Genomic DNA, 23,025 nt, shown 5'->3' on the forward strand with positions numbered 1-23,025 from the left:
TTTAAAAGTTTATATCATCTTGCTAAATTGTTAGCCTTTTGGACAACAGGGACAATTCTTACTGGGCTTTATGCCCCTGGGACAGTACCTGGCTTATGTAGTTCTTTGTTCAAATTTCACTGGCTGAATAAATTAGCTGATGCATGTTACGACCTCTCATGTGCCTTTTTTGAGGAGTGTTCTCTGACATGGTCAGCAGCCTTTTTATATACACAGCTTACTTTTATAAGTGCATGCCTCTTTTAACAATGTTAATTAAGTTCCAGAGGCTTAGATAAACTTGAAATAAAATCTCCACTTTAGGAGCTGAGCATGCCATTCTCAGGAGGACAAGATAGTTTTTCTAAATTTACTATGGAGATGGTTCGACAGTATATGAAAGAAGAGGAAATGAGGGCGGCTCACCAGTCTTCACTCTTGCGTCTCCGTGAGAAAGCCTTGAAGGAGAAAACTAAGGCTGAATTAGCCTGGCTAGAGCATCAGAAAAAGTAAGTTGTTTCAATGAACATAGTTTTCGCTTTCCAATTTCTTCTTTAATTGAAAGGAAATGCTTGTCTTTAAAGATGTTTTTGTTTCCTCATTTAATTTAATTTGATTTGACCAACCCAGTTTCTTAACCTAGAAGTATGGCAGTCGTCTTTGAATCCTGTTGCTGTTCAGATCTCCTACTCATAACATTCTCTTTGCATTTCTCTTTTATCAACTAACTGACTCTCATATTGTTATTTAATACTTAATTCCTTTACTGTGTTGTAAATTTCTCAAAGCAATTTTATCTTTAAAGGACACAGTCTAGAGTTTGCATATATTATAATGCAATAAAATATTTGATGGGGTAGGCTTTGCTGCATGTTTTCCGCGTTTGAAAATGTTAAATTGTTTTAGAGACTTTTTAGTGGTAGAGAATTCTTGACGTTATAATAGAAATTTAATCTACTCTTTGTCTCAATGTGAAATATTTGCAGACATCTACGAGACAAAGGAGAAGATGATAAAATGCCCCCACTTCGGAAGAAACAGCGTGGTTTGCTTTTAAGGTTGCAGCAAGAGAAGGTATGTTAGAAAAAAACACTTTTTAAGAGAATTCCTCCTAAGGCAAATTAGATGGTGGAATCTATTATTTTGCCTAATCTCTTTTTCTTACTATCATCTTAAATGAGATTTAGTTGATATTTATCACTGTCTTTGCCTATACTACTATAATTACAGAAACTGCTTGGTAGTCTGCTATATTTCTGATTTTGTGTCACTGCTAACTTAATACAATATAGAGTCAAACCTGCCTTCCTTTGTTAAATAAAATAGTATTTGAAATGCGTATTTAGGGAAGCCTGTGGCTCAGTCAGTGAAGCGTATGCCTTCGGCTATGATCCCAGGGTCCTGGGATCGAGTCCCGCATGGGGCTCCCTGTTCAGCAGGGAGCTTGCTTCTCCCTCTGCCTGCTTGTGTTCCCTCTCTCGCTCTCTCTATCTCTCTCTGACAAACAAACAAACCAAACAAACAAATAATAAAATCTTTAAAAAACGCATATTTAAAAAATTAAGATATTTGTAAAAGAGTCTATTTGGGGCGCCTGGGTGGCTCAGTTGGTTAAGCGACTGCCTTCGGCTCAGGTCATGATCCTGGAGTTCCAGGATCGAGTCCCACATCGGGCTCCCTGCTCAGTGGGGAGTCTGCTTCTCCCTCTGACCCTCCCCCCTCTCATGTGCTCTCTCTGTCTCTCTCATTCTCTCTCTCAAATAAATAAATAAAATCTTTAAAAAAAAAAAAAAAAAAAGTCTATTTGGATTAATTTTTTAGTCACTATTTTCCTGAATAGACTTTCAGGACATACTCATTACAAATTGAGTAATATTTTGGCTCAGTGAACTCAGAAACACCTCAGGTTGGAATCCTGGAGAGATAACATGGTTTGGTAGTTAAGAGTTCAAGCACCAGAGTCAAGTTGCCTGGGTTAAAATTCTAAATCTACCAATTATTAGTTTCATAACCTTGGACAAGTTACCTGACTTCTCTGTGCCTCAGTTTCTTTATCTCTAAACTGAGGATAATAATGATAACATACTAATTCAGCCCTAGTTTTCTCCTTCAAGAAAGTTGGTTGTTGGGAGGAATAAATGAGTTAATACATATAATAAATTTACAGTAGATCTTGGCACAGTGGTAAATGCTCAGTGAATGTTAGCTGTTATCTGAATTCCAGTTTTGTCACTTGCAGCTCTGTAATAATGGTCAAGTTTAAGTAACTCTCTGAGACTTAATTTCCTCATCTGTATGAGTAAGATATTACTTCATGTGGTGGTTGTGAGGATTAAAATGAGGTAACATGTGTAAAATGTGTTTCACAGTGCCTGGTAAGTATTCAGTGGATTCTAGTTTTCTTTTCCCTTATTGACCTGTTACAAGGTACTGGCTCCTATGTTGGATGAACTGTGTGAACATAATCATTTAAGTTATAGATTGGATTATTGCTCAACTAGTTTTTTTGGTTTTTTTGTTTTTTTTAAATTCACCCCAGGGAAACATCATTGACTGTATGAACTTTAAAAATTTAGAATTTTGGGGGTGCCTGGGTGGCTCAGTCGATTAAACATCTGACTCTTGATTTTGGCTCTCCTTTGACCTCTGCCCCTCCCCGCTCCTCTCTCACTCTCTCAAATAAAATAAATAACTCTTTAAAAAAATAAATAAAATAAAAATTTGGAATTTTTTTAAAGAAGTTTTATCTTTTTAATCCAGAAAAATTGGTTTCAAGAAAATAAAATATTCTTAGTTAAAATAAGTAAATAACTTTTTACATTACAATAGCTTTCTGTTTGTAAAGTAGAGTAAAAGCTAGATTTACCAGTATTTTCTCTCATTCTGTGAGGTTGTGTTTTCTTTCTTTCTTTCTTTCTTTCTTTTTCTTTCTTTCTTTCAAGAGAGAGGGAGCAGTGACGGGCTGGCTGGGGGTTGGGGGTGGGTGGGGAGGGGAGACAGAATCTTAAACAGGCTCATGACCCTGATATCATGACCTGAGCCAAAATCAAGAGACCCACGCTTAACTGACTGAGCTACCCAGGCACCCCCATGTTTTAATTTTCTTAATAGTGTGCTTTGAAGCACAAACCTTTGGATTTTGAGGAATCTTAATATTTTACTGCATGACTGCTGACAGCACATGCAGTTTTTGTTACTTGGAAAATACACTTGTTTCACCTTCATTTTTGAAAGATATTTTTACTAGCATAGAATTATTTTCTTTCAGCCTTTTTAAGGATATTTTCCGTTGTCTACTAGTTTCCATTGTTTTTATGAAGAGGTCAGTTGTCTTAATGTTTTTTTGAAGGCTGCTTTTAAGATTTTTAAAAAATTTGTATTAGATTTTTTTTTCAGATGTGCTTAGGTGTGATTTCTATTCATACTGTTAGGATTTGCTGAGCTTCTTGAATTTGTTGTTTGTTGTATTTCAGTTTTTGAAAATTATTTCTTCATGTGTTGGTTCTGCCCCACTCTCTCTCTCTCTGCTTTTCTTCAGAGACTCCAAGTAGAAATATTCTGAAAGTAAATTCTGACCATTTACTACATCTTTCTTCTGCTCTGTTTTGGTTTTATATCATTCTTTAGAAACAAACAAACAAAAAAGCCCACTAGCTTCAATTTGGAAAGTTTCTATTGCTCTGTCTTTAAATTCATTAGTTGTATATTCTGCATGTCATGTGTCTTGTTAGTCATCCAATGATTTCTTAATGTGATGTTTTTTGTTCTATAATCTCTCTTTTCTTCTTTTTTACAGATTTTTTTTAAAGGTTTTATTTATTTTTAGAGAGAGGGTGGGGGGAGGGGCAGAGGGAGAGGGAGAGAGAGAATCTCAAGCAGACTGCACTGAGCATGGAGCCCAACGCGGAACTTGATCTCAGAACCCTGAGATCATGACCTGAGCTGAAACCAAGAGTGAGACAGTTAACTGACTGGTCCACATAGGCACTCCATCTTTTTTATAGATTTTGATTCTTTGTTTACCTTTTTATCAATTTTTCTATTTTTTCCCATATTTTTTTGAACACATTCATAGTCATTTTAGCTTTCTTGTCTGCTAACTAGATATTTGGACATCTGTGTGTCTGCTACTGTTTTCTCTTTATATTTTCTATTATCACATGATTTCTTTTTCTTTGCATGTCTAAATAGTTTTTTTTCATTTTTTAATTTAAATTCTAATTAGTAGCATACAGTGCAATATTGGTTTCAGGAGTACAGTGATTCATCACTTACATATAACACCCAGGGCTCAACACGACAAGCGCCCTCCTTCATACCCATCCCCCTTCTAGCCCGCTCCTACCCACCTCCCTCTATCAACCCTCAGTTTGTTATCTATTATTAAGAATCTCTTAATTTGTTTTTTTTAAAGATTTTATTTATTTGACAGAGACCCAGCGAGAGAGGGAATACAAGCAGGGGGAGTGGGAGAGGGAGAAGCAGGCTTCCTGCTGAGCAGGGAGCCCGATGTGGGGCTCGATCCCAGGACCTGGAATCATGACCTGAGCTGAAGACAGACGCTTAACGACTGAGCCACCCAGGCGCCCCTCTTATAGTAATTTTTTATTAAATGCTGGATACTGTATAAGTAACTGCAAAGGCTCCAGATGATGTTATCTCCCCCACCAGAGAGGACTTATTTTTTCCCTCTGCTGTGCTGTTAGAGTGCTCAGCAATTCACTTAAATCCATTCAGGAACTAAGCTGGGTTAGTGTTGGGTTGCAGAGTTGGCAGGCCTCAGTCTGCTTCTGCTTTGCATTGACCCTAGGTTGTAACTTTCCAGGGATTTCAGTTGAAAGCCAGGTAAACCAGCACAAAAGACTGTGGGGATTTCTACCTTGCTGCTGAGAGGTTTCTGGTGTGTAGCTCCTTAGCCTTCTGTCTGTGCTGCTTAAGAATAGGCAAATGATTTGAGGGAGAGACTGAGTTGGAAGCCTTTTAAGTCTCCAGTTTTGTCACCTGAGATCTCTGTACCTGTGGAAATGGTGACTGGTGTAACCACTTAGGAGCAGTTTGACTATATCTGGTTATGCTGACAACACATATAATTTGTGAATCAGCAGTTCTGTGTCTTGGTATATATAGTAGAGAAGTTTTCACACATGTACGGGGGAAATGGAAACAGCTTAATTCTTTCATTAAGAGAATAGATGAAACAAAGCATATTTCTGCAAGAAAGTACAATACTGCAGGAAATGAATGCATTACATATCAGCACTGTTCAATAGAGATTTCTGAAATTATTATTAACGTTCTGTATTTGTGCTGTCCAATACAGTAGCTACTAGTCACATATAATTTTCGATATTTAAAACATGGCTAGTGCAACTGAGAAACTGAAATTTTAATTTAAATAGCTACATGGAGCTGTGGCTACCATATTGAATAGTTACAGCAGTAGATCTTTATCAAAAATCATAATATTGGTTTTTATAGAAGAGCAAGATGCAAAAGAATATGTACAGTATGATACCATTCTCGTAAATATTTTTAAGGATTTATTTCTTTGTTTTAGAGAGAGCATGTGAGCAGGGGGGATGGGTAGAGGAAGAGAGAGAGAGAGAGAATCCTCAAGGAGACTCGCTGCTGAGCACAGAGTCTGATGTGGGGCTTGATCCCAGCACGTGAGATCATGACCTGAACCAAAATCAAGAGTTGGCCGCCCAACTGACCGATCCACCCAGGCACCCCTATAGTACTTCAGAATGTTTTTTAAGTAAATGTGCAAAATCACTCTGATCTATCTGTCTACCCCTGGAAAATTACCCTGCAGAAATAAAAGCACCAGCGTGGAAGGATGTATGTACTAAGATATTTACTACAGTTGTATCATAAGAATTATTTTGACTGGTAGTGAGATTGTATAACCACTTTGGCCACATATCTTCGCACAGCTGTATCCAAAACGAGAGAGAACATATTTTCCTATGTCTTATTCTTTTTTTGTTTTTTGAGATAAAAATCACATAACAAAATAACCATTTTAAAGTATAATCCACTTACACCATTAACTGTTTTAAAGTGAATAGTTTGTACAACCTTATAGCTTATTCTGAAAAGAAAAGCAAACCTCTTCCCTCAAGAATCCCCTTGAAACAGTTTCTTTTCTAGGCTTGGATTGGGTGAATGTATACAATAATTGGTTTAGAAACTCATGGCTAAGCTAATAGCAGTTTTTCAAAATGTGCTCTGTGGAACTCTGGGGTCCCTGATACCCTTTCATGCGTTATGGAGGTCAAAACTGTTTTCCTAATAGTGGGATATGAATTTGCCCTTTTCATGGTTTGACATTTGTACTAAGTGGTACAAAAACAATGGTGGGTAAAACTGCCAGTGCCTTAGCACAAATCTGGGCAGCAGTGGCCCCAGACTATACTAGTAACTGTCATGTTTTTCAATGCCACACACAGTGAAACAAACAAAAAGCAGTAGTTTCACTGAAGAATGTCTTTTTTTTTTTTAAAGATTTTATTTATTTATTTGAGAGAGAGAGTGAGCAAGTGAGAGAGAGAGAGCACGAGCAGTGGGAGAGGGAGAAGCAGACTCCCTGCTGAGTAGAGAGCCCGATGTGGAGCTTGATCCCAGGACCCTGAGATCATGACCTGAGCTGAAGGCAGTCGCTTAACCTAACAGACTGAGCCAGCCAGGAGCCCCTTCACTGAAGAATGTCTTGCTTAAGTAGTAAAAATTATTACTTTTGCTGAGTGTTGACCTTTGAGTACTTTCATTGTCATACTCTGCGTGACAAAAATAGGAAGTCCACAAGGAAGCACTTTTACCAGATGCCAGAGGACAGTGATTAACTCAAGGAAAGGCATTTGTGCAGTTGTTTGAGTTGCAAGCTGAACTAGCCATTTTTTTTCATGGAATACCGTTTTTCCTTGAAAAAATTATTCAGAGACAAACTGTTTATTCAGATTTGGGTATTTGACAGTCATTTTCTCAAAAATGAACAAAGTGTGCCTGTTAACTTTATAGAAAACAGCTGTAACACTATTTGTTGCCAGTGACAGAATTCAGGCTTTCAAGGCAGAATTTTAGAAAATTTCTGTCCACCACCTAATACTAAAGAACTTTTCTTTTGAGATCTGTGGTGATGTGAAAGAATGTGATTTTTTTATACTGTATAATGAAATGTGTCAACACTTGGAAGATCTGCATAACTCAGTGAACTGATATTTTCCAAATGACCAATGCATGATGTTTCAAAAAATCAAGTCAGTAAATAAAGAGATTTGCAAAAATCTAATAATACTAATTATTTGTTTGTTTTGGAAGATACGGTTATTTTCTTTAAAACGCATACAATGCCATTGTATACTCCTGAGAGAGTGAGAGTGAACAAAGGCAAATAGTGTCTTAGTATTATGAAGATTGTTTGACTGAGAGTCCCCTGAAAGGACCTTGGGAATCCTCTAGGGTCTATGGACCACACTTCAAGAACTACTGCTCTAGAGAAACTCATACATGTGCCAAAGACAAAAACTATAAGGCTGTTCATTGTAGCATTGTTTGCAATAGTGAACAACAACTTTATCTACACATGGGGTAATGGATACATGAAATAGTATATGCTTCCAATGTTATGCAGCATTTAGGTGTAAGTCAACACAGAGAGGTAGCAAAAGCAATGTCCAGTAAATAAAGCAAGGTTGAAAATATATATGTGTGATATTATTTATAAACTACTTAAAAACATACAGACCAAACAGTGTGTGTTTTTTGCAGGTAAGTACAAATATCTGTAGAAGAATTTTAAAAGAATGTGCTGGAAGGATATATACCATGGTAGTGATTACCTCTAAGGATGTGGGATTGCATACTGGTTTTATTTGTAATGTTTTATTTCTTCACAAAATAAAGACTAGGATAAAATATGACAGAATATTAACAGTTGTTAGTATGAGATTTTAGAAATTAGATACTTTTGTGCACGTCTCTGCATTTTCAGATAGTTTACAAAAATCAAACATGACTAAAAGAAATTATACATCGCTAATTATTACTGTCTTTATAGGCTTACATTATTGACAGGAACACAGATTAAAATAAATTTATGGGAAAAAAAAGGACAGGCTCTTAAATTTTAACAATTATTAACAGTGAAGTGTATCATCTTTTGCCCATTTAGTTAGTAACAGAAAACTTAACAATACCCTGTGTGGAGAGAGTTTGATGCAGTATAGTCTTAAATGTTTCTGGTGGAGACCATTCTTTTTTGAAAGCAATCTTTAAATGATTTTAAGGGCCATAGTATGATTTATCCTCTTTGATTTGTTTGTCCTACGTTTTGGAATCTCTCCTAAAGAACAAATCCATAGTATGAAACAGTTATAGACATTAAAGCATTATTTGGAATGGTAAAAAATTATAAGGGGCCTAAGATTTTAGCAGTAGAATAATGGTTACGTTAACTACTTTACTTGTTATGCAGCTAATAAATAAGTATAAAGACCAAGTAACACTATGGAAAAATATGAAGGGTATCTTAAGTTTAAAAGGGGGATAGAAAATTGTCAGTCTGTTGTAATTATAATTATTTAAATTAAGGGATCATGTTTATTATTTTAGGATGATGGGGTTATGAGACTCTTTTTTCCTCCTTCACTACTTCAAAATTTTTCAATATTATTACTTTTATCTTGAATATACTGTATGTTTTTATTTTTGATACATGTGATGATTGGGCTTTCTTAACATACTACTTTGGACTTGTATCCTCCAAATTTCAGTTGCTCTTCTAATTCTTTAAACCTTAGGCAGAAATTAAACGTCTTCAAGAAGCCAATAAGGCAGCTCGGAAGGAAAGACAACTGATTCTGAAACAGCAGGAGGAGATAGAAAGGATCCGACAGACCACCATAAAGTTACAGGAGAAGTTAAAGTCAGCAGGGGAGAATAAATTGGTAAATTACACGAAATTACTATTTGTTTGTTTTCTCTCTCATGTTGCTTGCTAATACCTAATCCTGCCTCACTTTCTCGTCTGATGGATATGTTCATAGATGTTAGATGAACTAGAATAAAGTTCTATGTATGTATCTTTATGTATAGTGAGAGTTTTTATTTTTTTTCCCATGGAATATTCAAGTTTTGAAAGGGACACGTTGGTTCATATGATAGTTGAAAAATGTTTTCCACTTATAAACTCATTTGGGACAGAGATCCTTGTTCTTGCTTATCAATCCAGATATATTCCTCAGAATTAATGAGACCATTTTTGCTCTTGGTACTTAATTTTAGCTATTCAGTATTAATATAATGATACAAGAGTCAAAGGAGGTATTCAGATAAAAGCAAAATTTGGATCTATTCTGACATGCTGTGAAGTGTTAATATAGTGTTGGAGAACCCACACTGGATAATTGTATAGTTAAATAAATCTTAGCATTTTCTGCTTTGATGTTTAAAATACACTTTAAATTTTGAAACAATCTTAAATTTATAGAAAATTTCAAACACTGTACAAAGAATTCTATCTTCCTGGAGTATGACAGTCCTCCAGTTGTCACAATAATGTGCTTTTATCAGAAGGTAAGTTCAAGGGGGCGCCTGGGTGGCTCAGATGGTTAAGTGTCTGCCTTCGGCTCAGGTCATGATCCCAGGGTCCTGGGATCGAGCCCCACATCGGGCTCCTGGCTCAGCGGGGAGTCTGCTTCTCCCTCTCCCTCTGCTTCTCCCACTGCTCATGCTCTCTCTATATATATATCTCTGTGTCTCAAATGAATAGATAAAAAAAAAAAAAAAAAGAAGGTAAGTTCAAAATCACATATTGCATTTAGTTCTCATATCTCTCTAGTCTCCTTCAGTCTGGAAAAGTTACTTGACTCTCATGACCTTGACACTTTGGAAGATTGCATGCCAGTTACTTTGTAGAATGTTTCTCAAACTTGAATTTGTCTGATATTTCCTCATAATTAGGTTCAGATTGTGCATCTTTAGCTGGAATATTACGGAAGTGATGCCATGTTCTCACTGCATTCAATCAGGTGGTGCCTGATTTTGATTTATCCCATTACTGATGATGTTGACTTGATCACTCGATTAAGAGGGCGGCTGTCAGACTTCACTATAAAGTTACTTTCTTTCCCTTTGTAAATAATAAGTACTTTGCATGAGTTATTTTGAGACTACATAAATTTCTGTTCTTCTTTAAACTTACTCTTTTATTTATATTAGTATGGACTTACAGATTCCTATTTTATTCAGCATTAAATCTGTTACTATCATTTGTTTTGATGCTCGCTTTGTCCCAGGTCAGACCATTAGGAGCCTTTTCAAGTTTCTGTGTGCTTTTGATATGTCCCCAGCAGTCTGTGAGCACTTCCATGTTTTCTGCAACAAGGTGTCTCAGTGTCATCTTATACCTTCCCTGCCCCAGACTTGGAATCAGCTGTTTCTCCGAGAAGGAAAGTTATTCAGAAACCAAGATCTGGTGCTAAGCATGCTCATTACTATTCAGGTTTTGGTCCTCCTAAAAGCAACAAATCTAGGGGCGTCTGGGTGGCTCAGTCATTAAGCATCTGCCTTCGGCTCAGGTCATGGTCCCAGGGTCCTGGGATCGAGCCCTGCATCGGGCTCCCTGCTCAGCGGGAAGCCTGCTTCTCCCTCTCCCACTCCCCCTGCTTGTGTTCCCTCTCTGGCTGTCTTTCTCTCTAGCAAATAAATAAAATCTTTAAAAAAAAAAAAAAAAAAAAGCAACAAATCTAGACAATATGTATGTTTATGTAGATGTAATAAAAAATACATTTTACATGTATGTTTATTTCTGTATGTTCATATACAGTATACAGTATATATACATATATAGTATTTAGGTATTATGAGTTCATACTGATCCTTCCAGTTCCAATGCAGCACCATAAGGTTCCATTCTAGTTTTCTTTTTTTTTATTAAAAAAGAACAGTACATCATTAGTTTTTGATGTAGTGTTCAGTGATTCATTAGTTAGGTATAACACCCACTGCTTATCAGATCACATGCCCTCCTTAATGCCCATCATCCAGGTACCCCATCCCTCCACCCCCCTAGTTTTCTCTCTTTTGAAACTTCCTTCTCTGATAGACAGCTGGTTAACATTTTCCTTAATATAGATCATGATTTGCTCATTCCTCTGTGTAACCCATCTCCCATAACCACTGCCACCCCTTTCCTCATGTGGATATCCTCACCACCCCTGGATTCTGACTCCCAAGTCAAGCTATTCCCCCATCTCCTTGCCCTTTCTCTGTACTCTCCTTAACCTTTCTGTACTCTGTGGGAATGCCACTTCACTCTATTTGGGCTTGTAACATGCCATGTAGGGCCACTCCCCTGTGGACATCCTCTTTGTTCCACTTGAGTAATAACCCTCCTGTATTAGATGCCCTCTTCATCTCACTCCAGTTGGGACACCCCACTCTAGGTCCCCTTGTCCACCTCTACCTTTGCATGGACCCCTATCTTGTGCTGTTCCACCTAATGACTTTAGGGCTGAATCATTTAGGAGGCAGAAAGGGAAGGAGAAGTCCTCTGCTATATGTATTGTTCACAAAATAAAAATGGTCACAATTGTCCCTACTCATCTTCCTGAAAAGTTATGAGAATAAATGACTATTCTCTTACTTAAGCATTTAGACTTATTTAAGCATTTAAAGTTAGTTTTTGCTCATGAGAAATAATATATCAATTAAACCAAATGTTCTAAATGTTTTTTTCTTTAAGATTTTATTTATTTGTCAGAGCACAAGCAAGGGGAGCGGCAGGCAGAGCAGGCAGAGGGAGGAGCAGGCTCCCCGCTGAGCAAGGAGCCTGATGTGGGACTCCATCCCAGGACCCTGGGATCATGGCCTGAGCCAAAGGCAGATGCTTAACTGAGCCATTCAGGCGTCCCCTAAATGTTTTCATTATAAATTTTGCTCGTGAGAAATAATGTATCAGTTAAACCAGTATTTCTAAATGTTTTCATTTTAAACTTTTTAAATTGAGAAAATACTGTTTTTCCCATTAGAATTTGGAAAGAAAAAAGATCCATCCCTCAGTAGTATTAAAATAAGTTTATGTGTTCTCTTCATTCTTATATCTGTACGTGTATATATAGTGTTTATATTCCTTTTGAGTGGTTCAATTTAAAAGAAATTAGGATAGTGAAATACTAGATTGCTAGTAGCAGAAGATTTTTTTATTTTTTTCAATCTTTTAAAGAAATTGTACTTTGGGGGGCGCCTGGGTGGTTCAGCTGGTTAAGTGCCTGCCTTCAGCTCCGGTAGAGATCCCACAGTCCGGGGATCAAGCCCCAAGTCGAGCTCCCTGCTCAGCGGGGAGTCTGCTTCTACCTCTCCCTTTGCCCCTCCGCCTACTCATATTCTCTCTCTCTCAAATAAATAAATAAAATTTAAAAAAAAAGAAATTATAATTTGTGATTATATATAAATATATGTAAGATATATATAACAAAATCTATATTTTAGCCATTTTTAAATGTTGTATATAATTTTTTGTCTTTTAAGTAATTCCTTAATTGCAGCTATTTTATAAATATGGTTTTGAGGATAAACTTAATTTTGAAACAACAATGTTTGAAGTCATTTTGAGATCTTAAACTCCAGTAAAATTATAAAACTTTACCCTCTTTTGTTTTTAGGACTCCCATAGTGATGATGATACAAAGGATAATAAGGCAACCAGTCCTGGTCCAACTGACTTGGAGACCCGAAGTCCTTCCCCCATTTCAATCTCCAGCAGTGAAACTAGCAGCATTATGCAGAAACTGAAAAAAATGAGAAGCCGCATGGATGAAAAGTAATTTATTTTTATAAATATTATCCTGTTCACACTGAAAATGATAGCAAAAATATTTTTAATGTACTTCATTAGATTAGATTGATAAAATGTAATATTTTATGAATCCAGTAGCATTTTAGCAGAACTTACTATAAAACAGATTTTCTTGTTTTTAATACAGTCAGGTTTCTTATTTTAATAAAAACCAACATAGTAATTGCACATATACCCAGGACAATGTTTCCATCTTTCTTTTATTAAAAGCTAAAAGTAAGTGTGAAATTTATACCTTTCCTGAAATCTGAGAATATGTGTACTAACTTGGGGAAGCAATTAATGGTATATCCTGAGATCTCATCCTATGGCTCTCTGACCACTCTCATGCGTAGGTCAAATAGAAATTTTAAGCTGTGAGAAGGTGTGGATTGCTCATTTGAAACCAGAAAAACTGAAATTCTTCTGGGATGTTGAATGATTCTGAAACATTTCTAAGTATTATTTTTTTAGAGGCTCCTTTAAAGAAAGCTGCTTCTACTTAAATGTAGCTCAGTTGTATGTCAGTGTTGACCATGTAAAGTTACATTTATGTGAGAGTGTACTCTTCTGGGTATACATTTCATTAAATATGCTTGTGAAATATCTGCTTGCGGACCCTATCCTTTACTTTATAACCTCTACCTTCTTTAAATATGAAAGAGAGACCCATGAAAATGTTTTGCTGACTGTTATTTTATTTTGTTAACAGTTTGAACCACAGTTGTATCTTGATATCCTTTGTCAGTGTACCACACATTACCAAATTTAATAATGCTCTATATTTATGTGACATCAACCTATGATTCAATTAGTTTCTGAACAGTCAAGCATTTGTAAATCAAACCTTACCTACTATAGGTACAGTGTTACACATTGGCGCTTTATTGCTTGTTAAATTGCATTTCATAACTTTAAAATACCTAAATTGGTGATGAAAATAAGTTTTAAAAAATAAATACAGAATTTTAAAATAAATATAAGGGGGTAAAACCAAATATTTATAAACGTGTAAATACTCCTTTTGGATCATTCTGTGGGATAGACTAAATAAGGCTTTTTCATATAGGAATTTATTGAAATGTAGACTAAAGATGCTTTCTTCCTTTCCTGATAAAATTTTCCCATAGTCTGTATAGGCATACTGTTTTGCTTCATGGATGTTTGAATTCAGAATAATCTCTCTCATGAATTTTTATAACTGACTTGACATTTTAAATATGCTTCCAAATGTCTTTGAATGGTAAATATTGGAGGAAAGACAGTTTCAGTGGTAATTTCTTCATTGATCCCTTGCTCATCTATATTAGTAAGGTCTTCATTGCTGGTCTTTATGAATAATATTCTAATAATTTTAATCACATTTGTAGAAGAAACTGCTAATCCTAAATCTGTTTATGAGATGAATCCGTTTATGTGGTGCTTATTTCACATTTGGTTAAAGCTTTAAAAATTCTAAATAACAAATTGAAGATTACATTTATTGATTTTGTTCCAACTTTTATTATTTTCTCAGAATCTGAAATATTAAACACATGGAATTTTTGTATTATTGTTCTACCTTCTACCTTCCTTTGTCAACTACTAGAGGAACCATTTGAGCAATTTGTCAAAGAAATAGGCTTTGAAGTATTCAGTGACTTGATTTGTTCTTTGAAGCAATGAAGTTGTGTTTGTGGGTAGGGATGGGGTAGGGACAGCAGTGGCAAAGGAATCATTTTTAATGTTTTATGATGGTGCTGAAATTTGAGGATAAACTGGAGTATTTTTCAAAATTAGCAATGTACTATAAAGGAAAATTATTATGTGATATTTTTTAATGTCTAGAACAAAATAATGTGAAAACTGGTTTTTAAATACCATTCAGATCACCAAAACTTTACAATTAGATTTCCTTCAACAGTATTGGAATGTCAGTAAATAAGTGTCAATAAATAGAGTTAATTTTATAGTCGTTTGCTGCGGTAGATACCTAGTAACTAAATCATTTGAGCCTTTGCTACGAGACACTATTATTTGTGGTGTAGATTTGCAAAGGCAGTCTTCCAAGAGATTACTATTTTACTGATAAAAGACACCTGGCATAAAGCAGTCCTCCCTCAGTAAGTTTAGCTAACTTCTGGGAAGAACTTTTTCATTATATGTCATTGCTTATTGTTAATCCTCTGAACTCTGATTCTGTGACAGATTTTTTTTGAAACTATCAAACTATTCTTGGCTACAGTGAAAGATTTCCTTCTTTAATGTTTCATTGAGACAGCGATGCCTTTGTTAAAATTTATATTTCTAATCTGTGGCTTTTCCTGACCTTTTTATTGATCTGACATATTAATAATTTTCATTTCTCAGTGTAGTGAAAAGCAAAAGGAATTTAAGCTGTGAAAAAGATTAGTCATAATGAATGTATGTTTGCAAAAGCCACAGACTGAATAGCCGTCAGTCTTTTTGGTACTGTTGATAAAAGAAATCTGAGTTTTGTTTATTACTGTGAGGGGCATTATTTATAATATAAGTGCATTGTCTGTAATCCTGAAACATATATTCATAAAGAAAACACTATGCATTGACTTTTTCTGTTAATTTGCCAGTTCCCTTTCAGGAAAATTTTTTACTGAGCAAATGAAAAACAGGATGGGTTTATCTTCATCTTCAAGTGTTAAAATAAGACACAGTGTATTTTCTCTTTAATAGCAGCTATTCTTCCATATTATTTATTAAATATATACTTACTCTTAGCAGTTATTTGTTGGGAAATGTGTGAATGTGCTAGGTTCTGAGAGATATGAAGATGAATCAAACATAAACCTTGCCCTTAAAAAGCATATGGTCTAGGTGGAAAAAAGAACAAATATCAGTCCTATAGAGAAGTGTATATAAATTAATTGCTAAGGAAATTCAGAAGACGAAGAAATTTTTACTGAAAAGAATATATCAAGTCAGTTTTCAATGGATGAGTGTTCCAAGTTAAATATACTTTTGAATTAGTAAGTACTTTATAGCATAAGAAGAAGCAAAAAAAAAAAAAAAATCCCACAAACATAAGTTATATTTTGATTTGATCATCGCAGACTAAGTTAGCATGGAAAAATGAAGACAAAACTTCTCAGACATTCATTTTAAATATTTAAATATTTTATTTACTTAAAATTTAAATTTTTAAAAATATTCCCAGTTAGCTTAGAACCACTAAAGGAACAAATTAACTTATTTGGTTTTAAATAATCATAAAGTTAAACAGATATTGTATGACGCAGCTCTGATAACAATATTTGTGGTATTGTCTGGTCAGTATTAAAATCTTCATTAATCTGCTGAGTTTAAAAAGTTAAGGATTTGCAGGGGAAGACTTTTGATATTCCATTAAAGAAGAATTCTAAAAAATATACTAAGTACTGTTGCCTTAAATTAGAATTTGCCAGTATTTTTTTTTTTCAAGCCGAAAGTGGGGCTTGAACTGGTGACCTTGAGCTCAAGACCTGAACTGAGATCAAGAGTTGGGTGCTTAACGACTGAGCCACCCAGGCACCCCTGCCTTAAATTAGAAATAAAATTTCTTACAAGGTTCTAGTTTAAGTGTGGTAGCTGGATAAATCCTGATAACCTGATAATGGTTTTTATTTTCTTTACTTCCTAGGTTAGGAATAACGTACCTGCATGTTGTTTAATTATATGCAAATCATTAGACAGTTTTAAGTAATAGAATAAATTTTGCTTAGGAAAAAATACAAGAGTGCATTTTCTTTTTTCTTTTTTTTTAAGATTTATTTATTTTTGAGAGGGAGAGAGAGTGCGTGCATGTGCAGGCGTGTGAGTAGGGGGAGGGGCAGAGGGAGAGAATCTCAAGCAGACTCCCTCCTGAGTGTGGAGCCCAAAGTGGAGCTCGATCTCATGTCCCTGAGATAAACACTATGTTTCATTTTTATTTATCATAATAAAAAATTTAATTTTTGGTCCAGAAAGAATTTTAAAATGATTTAAAGTATTAGGTTTTTGCTTGTTTTGTTTAATATCTTTCAGAGTCAAATTATTTTATAACTCAAAATTTCATTTAAAATTTACATCATAATTCTGCTCTTTCAAATGATAGCGTGGTTTTATAATGTGTTGGAACACAATTTACAATTATACTAGCTCAATGAAAAAAAAGTTCTCATTTATGTCACGTGGTCCAGCAGTGTATTGAGGTATTTAAAAAAGTGTGAGGAGGTACTTGAATGGAGAAAGAAAGCATTATATACTGCTGGAACTAAAAGGGCTCTTTGAGAAGTCATCTAGTGTAGTCCTTTGGTTTCACAGGAAGAAGAAATTGAGGCCATGGAGATAAGTAACTCATCCCAGGTCACACAAAGAACTAGAACTAGGACCCTGCCCTCTGGACCTCAGCCAGCCAAAGTTAAAGTTGAGTTAAGTTAGCATATCTGCTTTCAACCTCATAGCTTTTTTTTTCTTTTTTCTTTTTAATTAACATATAATGTATTATTTGTTTCAGAGGTACAGGTCTGTTATAACCTCATAAGTTTTTTTTAAATCTAAACTACAGTGATGACTTAAAGTTATCTCAATAGAAATTGACCCTTGTAAATAGGATCTGTTTAAATTGGAAAAGTGTTCAGTGGCTGATTACTGGGCTTGAATAGCTGTACAGTTCAAGTTTAGAGTGTGAAAGTGTGACTTTAAAAGAGAACCAGGGGTGCCTGGGTGGCTCAGTCAGTTAAGTGTCTGAGTCTTGCTTTTGGCTCCTGTCATGATCTCAGGGTGGTGAGATTGAGCCCTGCATTGGACTCTGCACTCAACGTGGAGTCTGCTTGTCCCTCTCCCTCTGCTCCTTCCCATGCACGCGTGCTCTCACTCTTTTTCTCTCTCATAAATAAATTTTTAAAAAAGAGAACTAATTACTAATGAATTTCTTAAGATTAAACATTATAAGAACACAGTGATTTACATTATGATTAAATCTATTATGTCTAATCCTATCCAGTCCAGTGTTCTGTTACCATCAGAAGCCTTGCTGGGGGATGCCTTGACACCAACCATTAAGCATGTTAGCAGTGTTTTCTGTTAGTAGGCATTTATGTCTCCATCATTCACAAATTTTATTTATTTGTGCAGCATCTTGAAGGATTGTTAACTCTAGTGTGAAGTACTGCTTCTTTTATTTCAACTTTATTTAGCTTTTAAATGACACTATTTCTAGAATATACATATATTAAATAAGGAATATATGTTTCTGGGAAGAAGTTTTAAGTTAAACTGTTCTCACACTATTTCTTAAACTATTTTCTTTCCTTTTTCTGTTAGCTATTTCTTTTGTTGTCCATTTCTAACTTAGAGCTTTTGAATATATTTAATCCTTATAAATGAAAAATAAATGGTCAGTACTTGTGCTAGTAGAGAAAATGATTAGTCTCTATATTGGGCTGGACAAATTTAAATTGTAATTTTTTTTACAGTTTATTTTACATGTTCCAATACTATTCTACTTTTTGTACTAGGTCATGCATGCATTTAGCAGTTATATACTTAAGAGGGTGGGTGATATTTGAATATTATGAATAGATTTTTTGGACCTTTTGCCGAGTACATTTGTTTTTGTGTAATATTTTGATAATTAGCACTAAAATAAGTTATACATTCATAAAGAATGGCAAGGAAGATTGCAGTGTCTTACTAAAATTTGGCAAAATTGTTTTTCCTTGAACTTCGGTGCAGAAAATCAAGGCAATCCAGATATGAATGTGTATGTATGTGTGTGTGTGTGTGTGTATATATATAAGTAAATGAAGGGGAGGTGAAATATTAAGTTGTATGTGGGGAAACAGACATTGAAATAGTCTGTGTATCTAAAGATACATGTATAGGCAAGATTGTACATATTTTTAAAAATCCAAATGAATAGCTGGATTTATACCTAGATTTTCTCACTTCTGTGACATACTGATATTATTCCTTGCCCTTCCAAGGCAAAAAATGTTGCCTTGATCTACAGGTTATTGTTGTGTGCATGTGAACAGGAGCATGCTCTGTCAAAGAGAACTAACCTTTCAGACTATTACTGGACTTACTTAACCTCTCAAATATATATATTTATATTTACATATATAAATGATCTATTTACTGTTTAAAAAGAAGAGAATTTTCTACTTTTATAACTTTAACATATGAAATTTTCTTCTTTTAACCTTATGATTGAGCTGTCCATAGCATGATTTTTTTTTTAGCCAGGAATATTTATTGTGACTAGCTTAGTTTATTCTTAATTATGCATTCTAATATTTTATGGAATGGATATTATATTTCAATCTTACTAAAGTGGGCCTTTGTTAAATATAAAGCAAGATATCTTCAGTAGGTCCTGTGAGCAGTAAATTTTATGCTGTAGAGGTGAACAAGGTATTTTTAACTCTAAATTTATTTTCTAAATTATTATTTTCAAGCTAGATCACGATGATAAAGGTTAAGTGAGGCAAACATAGTGCTTTTTATTTAATTTCAAGCTTAAAATATATGACAAGGTACAGATATAAAAGTCATTTGCTTAGGATTATATATGTGTGTAGAATTACTGATGTACTAGGTTCACAGCCATAATTGTTGTACTCTATGTTAAAGCTTATGGGAAAACTTATTTAGCTCCATAGTGTACTTCTCATAACTTTACTCACATAAAGTAAATTTACCTGAAACTATAGATGATGGTTAAGCAACATCTGAGAAGAAAGGCATGTTTATTCAGAAATCATTGGTAAGATCTGTAATAGTACATGTTTTATATGTCACACAGAGTATAACAACTTGCTTTGAGTAGCTTATAATGTTATTCAGGAAGCATATTAAAAGTTCTCCACTCAGCTCTTTTGCTTTCCCTTTCTCATTCTTTCTGCCTCTTGATCTCTTGGTTTTAAAATCTTCCTCCTTATTTTGTAGACACTGCTCTCCTGTTCACTACTTCTTCTCTGTCTTTACGTCTCACCACTGGGCCTCTCTCAGTGTCTGTTTTCCCAACCTTCATCCCAAATTCCAGCTGTATATCTACAACCAGTTGGTCAGGTAACTTTGCACCTTTTTCAGTGCACTCTTTGATAGAGCATGCTCTGTTCTTTTTGTTTGTTTTGTTTGCTTTTCTTCTTTTTTTTTTTCTTAACAGCCTGGGGGCCTCTTGTCAAATGTCCCATAAATTATTTTTGTTTCCACATTAATTTGATATGCTGATTGTTCAAGAAGTGGAATGACAGTTTTTGTGCTTTTTATTAAGTGTTTGTTGGATGTGTGAATGCATTTTTGTTGATTAGCCACCAGTACAGATCTAACACCAATAATATGAGCAGCCCACCTTTTGTTTAGCTTTGGCATCTACATATGAGGAGCGCTTAGTAATAGCTTTTTAACTACTTAGATAACTTTTTCCTAAATCCGTAATTTCTTTTAATCCTTTGGAGCTAAGATATATTGGGCTATTTAATTTCAGAAATTGGGTTAAATTGAGAAATTTGAGGCATTTGCTGCATCCTTTTACATAAGAAAATAATTAGTTTTGTCTATATGCAAAAGGCATCTGACCGTGGTGCTCAGTGTTCTCTCCGTAATTATCACCTCCCATTGCATCTCTTAGGCAGTGGGAACCAAAGAGCAGTGTAGTGATACCTGAAATAAAAACAGACTGAATTTGAAAGTAAAAGTCAAAAAGGGACATGAACATATCTTTTTTGTTTGCTTGCTTGTTTGGGGGCTTTGAGATTTGTTTTTTGTTGTTGTTTTGGTCTTTGTTGTTTTGGGTTTGGGTTTGTGTGTTTCTAGTCTGAACCTTCAGAATAAATTCCTTGTGTCTTCTGTTATGAAAAAGAATCACCTATGAGAAGTGAATATGTAAGTTAAGTATTATCAGCCATGGGTGTCCAGATATTCTGAAGATTTTCTTTTCTGAATTTGTCTTTACAAACAATCACAAGTAAAACACTAATTCTTTCATTTTCTAAATATGTTGACTCATCAAAGCTTCTGTTATTTCAAAGTTTTTTCAAAGGAGTAGTATGAATGTCCTGTTTTTACACAGCTTGTTGATAAGGCAATGAGTGGTAGAGCTCTCAGAGTGATTTCTGCCCCTAGATTTGTTCTCTGACTGTTCTTCATGGTGTGACCATAGGTTTCTTACAAAGCGAGAGCAAAAACTAATGCAACGGCGACAACATGCAGAGGAACTGCTCGAGTGGAAGCGACGTTTGGATGCAGAGGAAGCCGAAATTCGTCAAATGGAAAAACAAGCTTTGGCTGCCTGGGACAAAGAATTAATAAAACCTAAAACTCCTAAGAAAGAACTTGAGGACGCGAGAACAGAACAGAAAGGTAATAAATACTAACTCTGTTCAGACTACAAACCAAAGCCTAAGATAACTGGAAGATTTACTTCATTATATTTTGAGTGTGAAGAAGGCAATACAATTGCAAATGCCACCAACATTGGAAATATGAGAATATTGTGAATAACTTTATGCTAATATACTTGAAAACTTAGAAGAAATGGGTAAATTCCATGAAATGAAAATGGGTTATTCCATGACCAAGTAGGATTTAACACATTCTAAAAAAATCGATCATGTGGCAAATTACTTAAACAGATTAAAGGAGAAAAATTACGTGACATCTCGATGGATTTAGAAAAGGTACTTGATAAAATCCAGGAAGCATTTGTAATAAAACAAATTTCAGATAAAGTAGCAATAGAAGGGAGCTTTGTTTACCTGATCTAGGTATCTATTAACAAAAATGAAAAACCAAACCTACAACAAGGTACCATACTTAATGATAAAACATAGAAAACTTTCCCTTTGAATTTGGAAATAAGACAAATGCTTTTATTGTCACCTAAGGAGTGAAAGGAAGAAGCAAAACTCATTATTACAGATTTTAAAGCTGTGCACATAGAAAATCCTGCATTTATATGTCAGTTATTAGAATTAACAAGTGAGTTGAGCATAGTTGCTGGATATAAAATTCATAAACAAAATTCAATTACATGTCTATAGAGCAGCAGAAATTGGTTAGAAAATCGAATTTTTAAAAGAGGTACTATTTATCATAGAAATAAAAAATAGGAAGTACTAGGTATAAATTTAAAAATATGCAAGATCTTTATGGAGAAAAGTTTAGAATTGTATTAGGATTATTAGAGAAGACCAAAATATATAGAAAGCTTTTCCATACTCACAGATTCAGTGTCATAAAGATGTTAATTCTGCTTGAATTTATTTATAGATTCAAGGCAATTTATATCAGAAACCCAGCAGGATTTCTTCATAAGTTTGACAAGCTCATTTTAAAATTTATATGAAAGAACAAAGGACCAAAAAGCAAAGACACTGCTAAAGAAGAACCACAAAATGGAGAACTTACTTTAGTAGATATCAAAATTTGTAAAAGTGTATAATTAAAATGGGATTATTTGCACAGAGATAGACAAATAGACTATGAAACAGCACAGAAAAAGACCCTTGCATATATGGAAAGTTGACTTCTGACACAGGTAACTTTACAGAGCAGTGACGAAAGGAGAGACTCTCCAATAAATTTGGGGGGCAGGGAAAAATGAATTGGATCCCTACATTGACAATCTAGAAATACTCAGCTAAAGGGTTAAAAAAAAAAAAGACTTAAATCTAAAAATTAGAATTATAGAACTTTTAGAGGACCATGTAAGAGAATATCTATATGACATCAAGGGGAGGGAAAGATTTCTTTAAGATGTTATACAAAGCAAAACCATAAAGGAAAAGATAAATAAATTTGACTCAATAAATTAAGAATTTCTATTCATCAATACACCATAAAAAAAGTAAAACAACAAAATAAGATATTTGCAGCACATATGACTGTCAAAGGAATAGTATAAGAATATGCAAGCAACTCCTATGAATCAAAAATAAAATGACAAACATTTTAAAAAATGGGCAAAAGAGCAGATAATTCATAAATGAAGAACTCCAAATTATCAACAAACATCTGAAAAGATGATCAACTTTATTAGTAATCAGGGCATTAAAACCATAAAGAAATACTATTTCATACCTGTATTCATTTCCTAGGGCTGCTGTTACAAATTACTACAAATTTGGTAGCTTAAAAAATGTTTTATTCTCTCACTTCTGGAGGGCAGAAGTACAAAAGCAAGGTGTTGGCAGTACTGTGCTCCCTCTGAAGGTTCCAGGGAACAATTC

The 23,025-nt window shown here is 34.6% G+C and overlaps 1 protein-coding gene across 5 annotated transcripts in view; it reads left to right on the forward strand.

Annotated features, from left to right (window-relative positions):
• The window catches only part of CEP350 (centrosomal protein 350), a 155,946-nt gene that overhangs the window by 89,961 nt on the left and 42,960 nt on the right, over positions 1-23,025 (forward strand). For 4 of the 5 annotated variants that reach the window (XM_032393214.1, XM_032393212.1, XM_032393210.1 and 1 more), the window contains 6 exons: positions 304-488; positions 966-1,053; positions 8,781-8,927; positions 12,645-12,802; positions 19,742-19,864; positions 20,958-21,157. In XM_032393214.1, the coding sequence (XP_032249105.1) occupies positions 304-488; positions 966-1,053; positions 8,781-8,927; positions 12,645-12,802; positions 19,742-19,864; positions 20,958-21,157 (901 nt within the window). The remainder of the gene's footprint in view (positions 1-303; positions 489-965; positions 1,054-8,780; positions 8,928-12,644; positions 12,803-19,741; positions 19,865-20,957; positions 21,158-23,025) is intronic. The other variant, XM_032393213.1, reaches the window with a different exon arrangement.

This window comes from Phoca vitulina, unplaced genomic scaffold (assembly GCF_004348235.1).
Source record: "Phoca vitulina isolate PV1807 unplaced genomic scaffold, GSC_HSeal_1.0 scaffold71, whole genome shotgun sequence".
NCBI classification, from domain to species: Eukaryota; Metazoa; Chordata; class Mammalia; order Carnivora; family Phocidae; genus Phoca; species Phoca vitulina.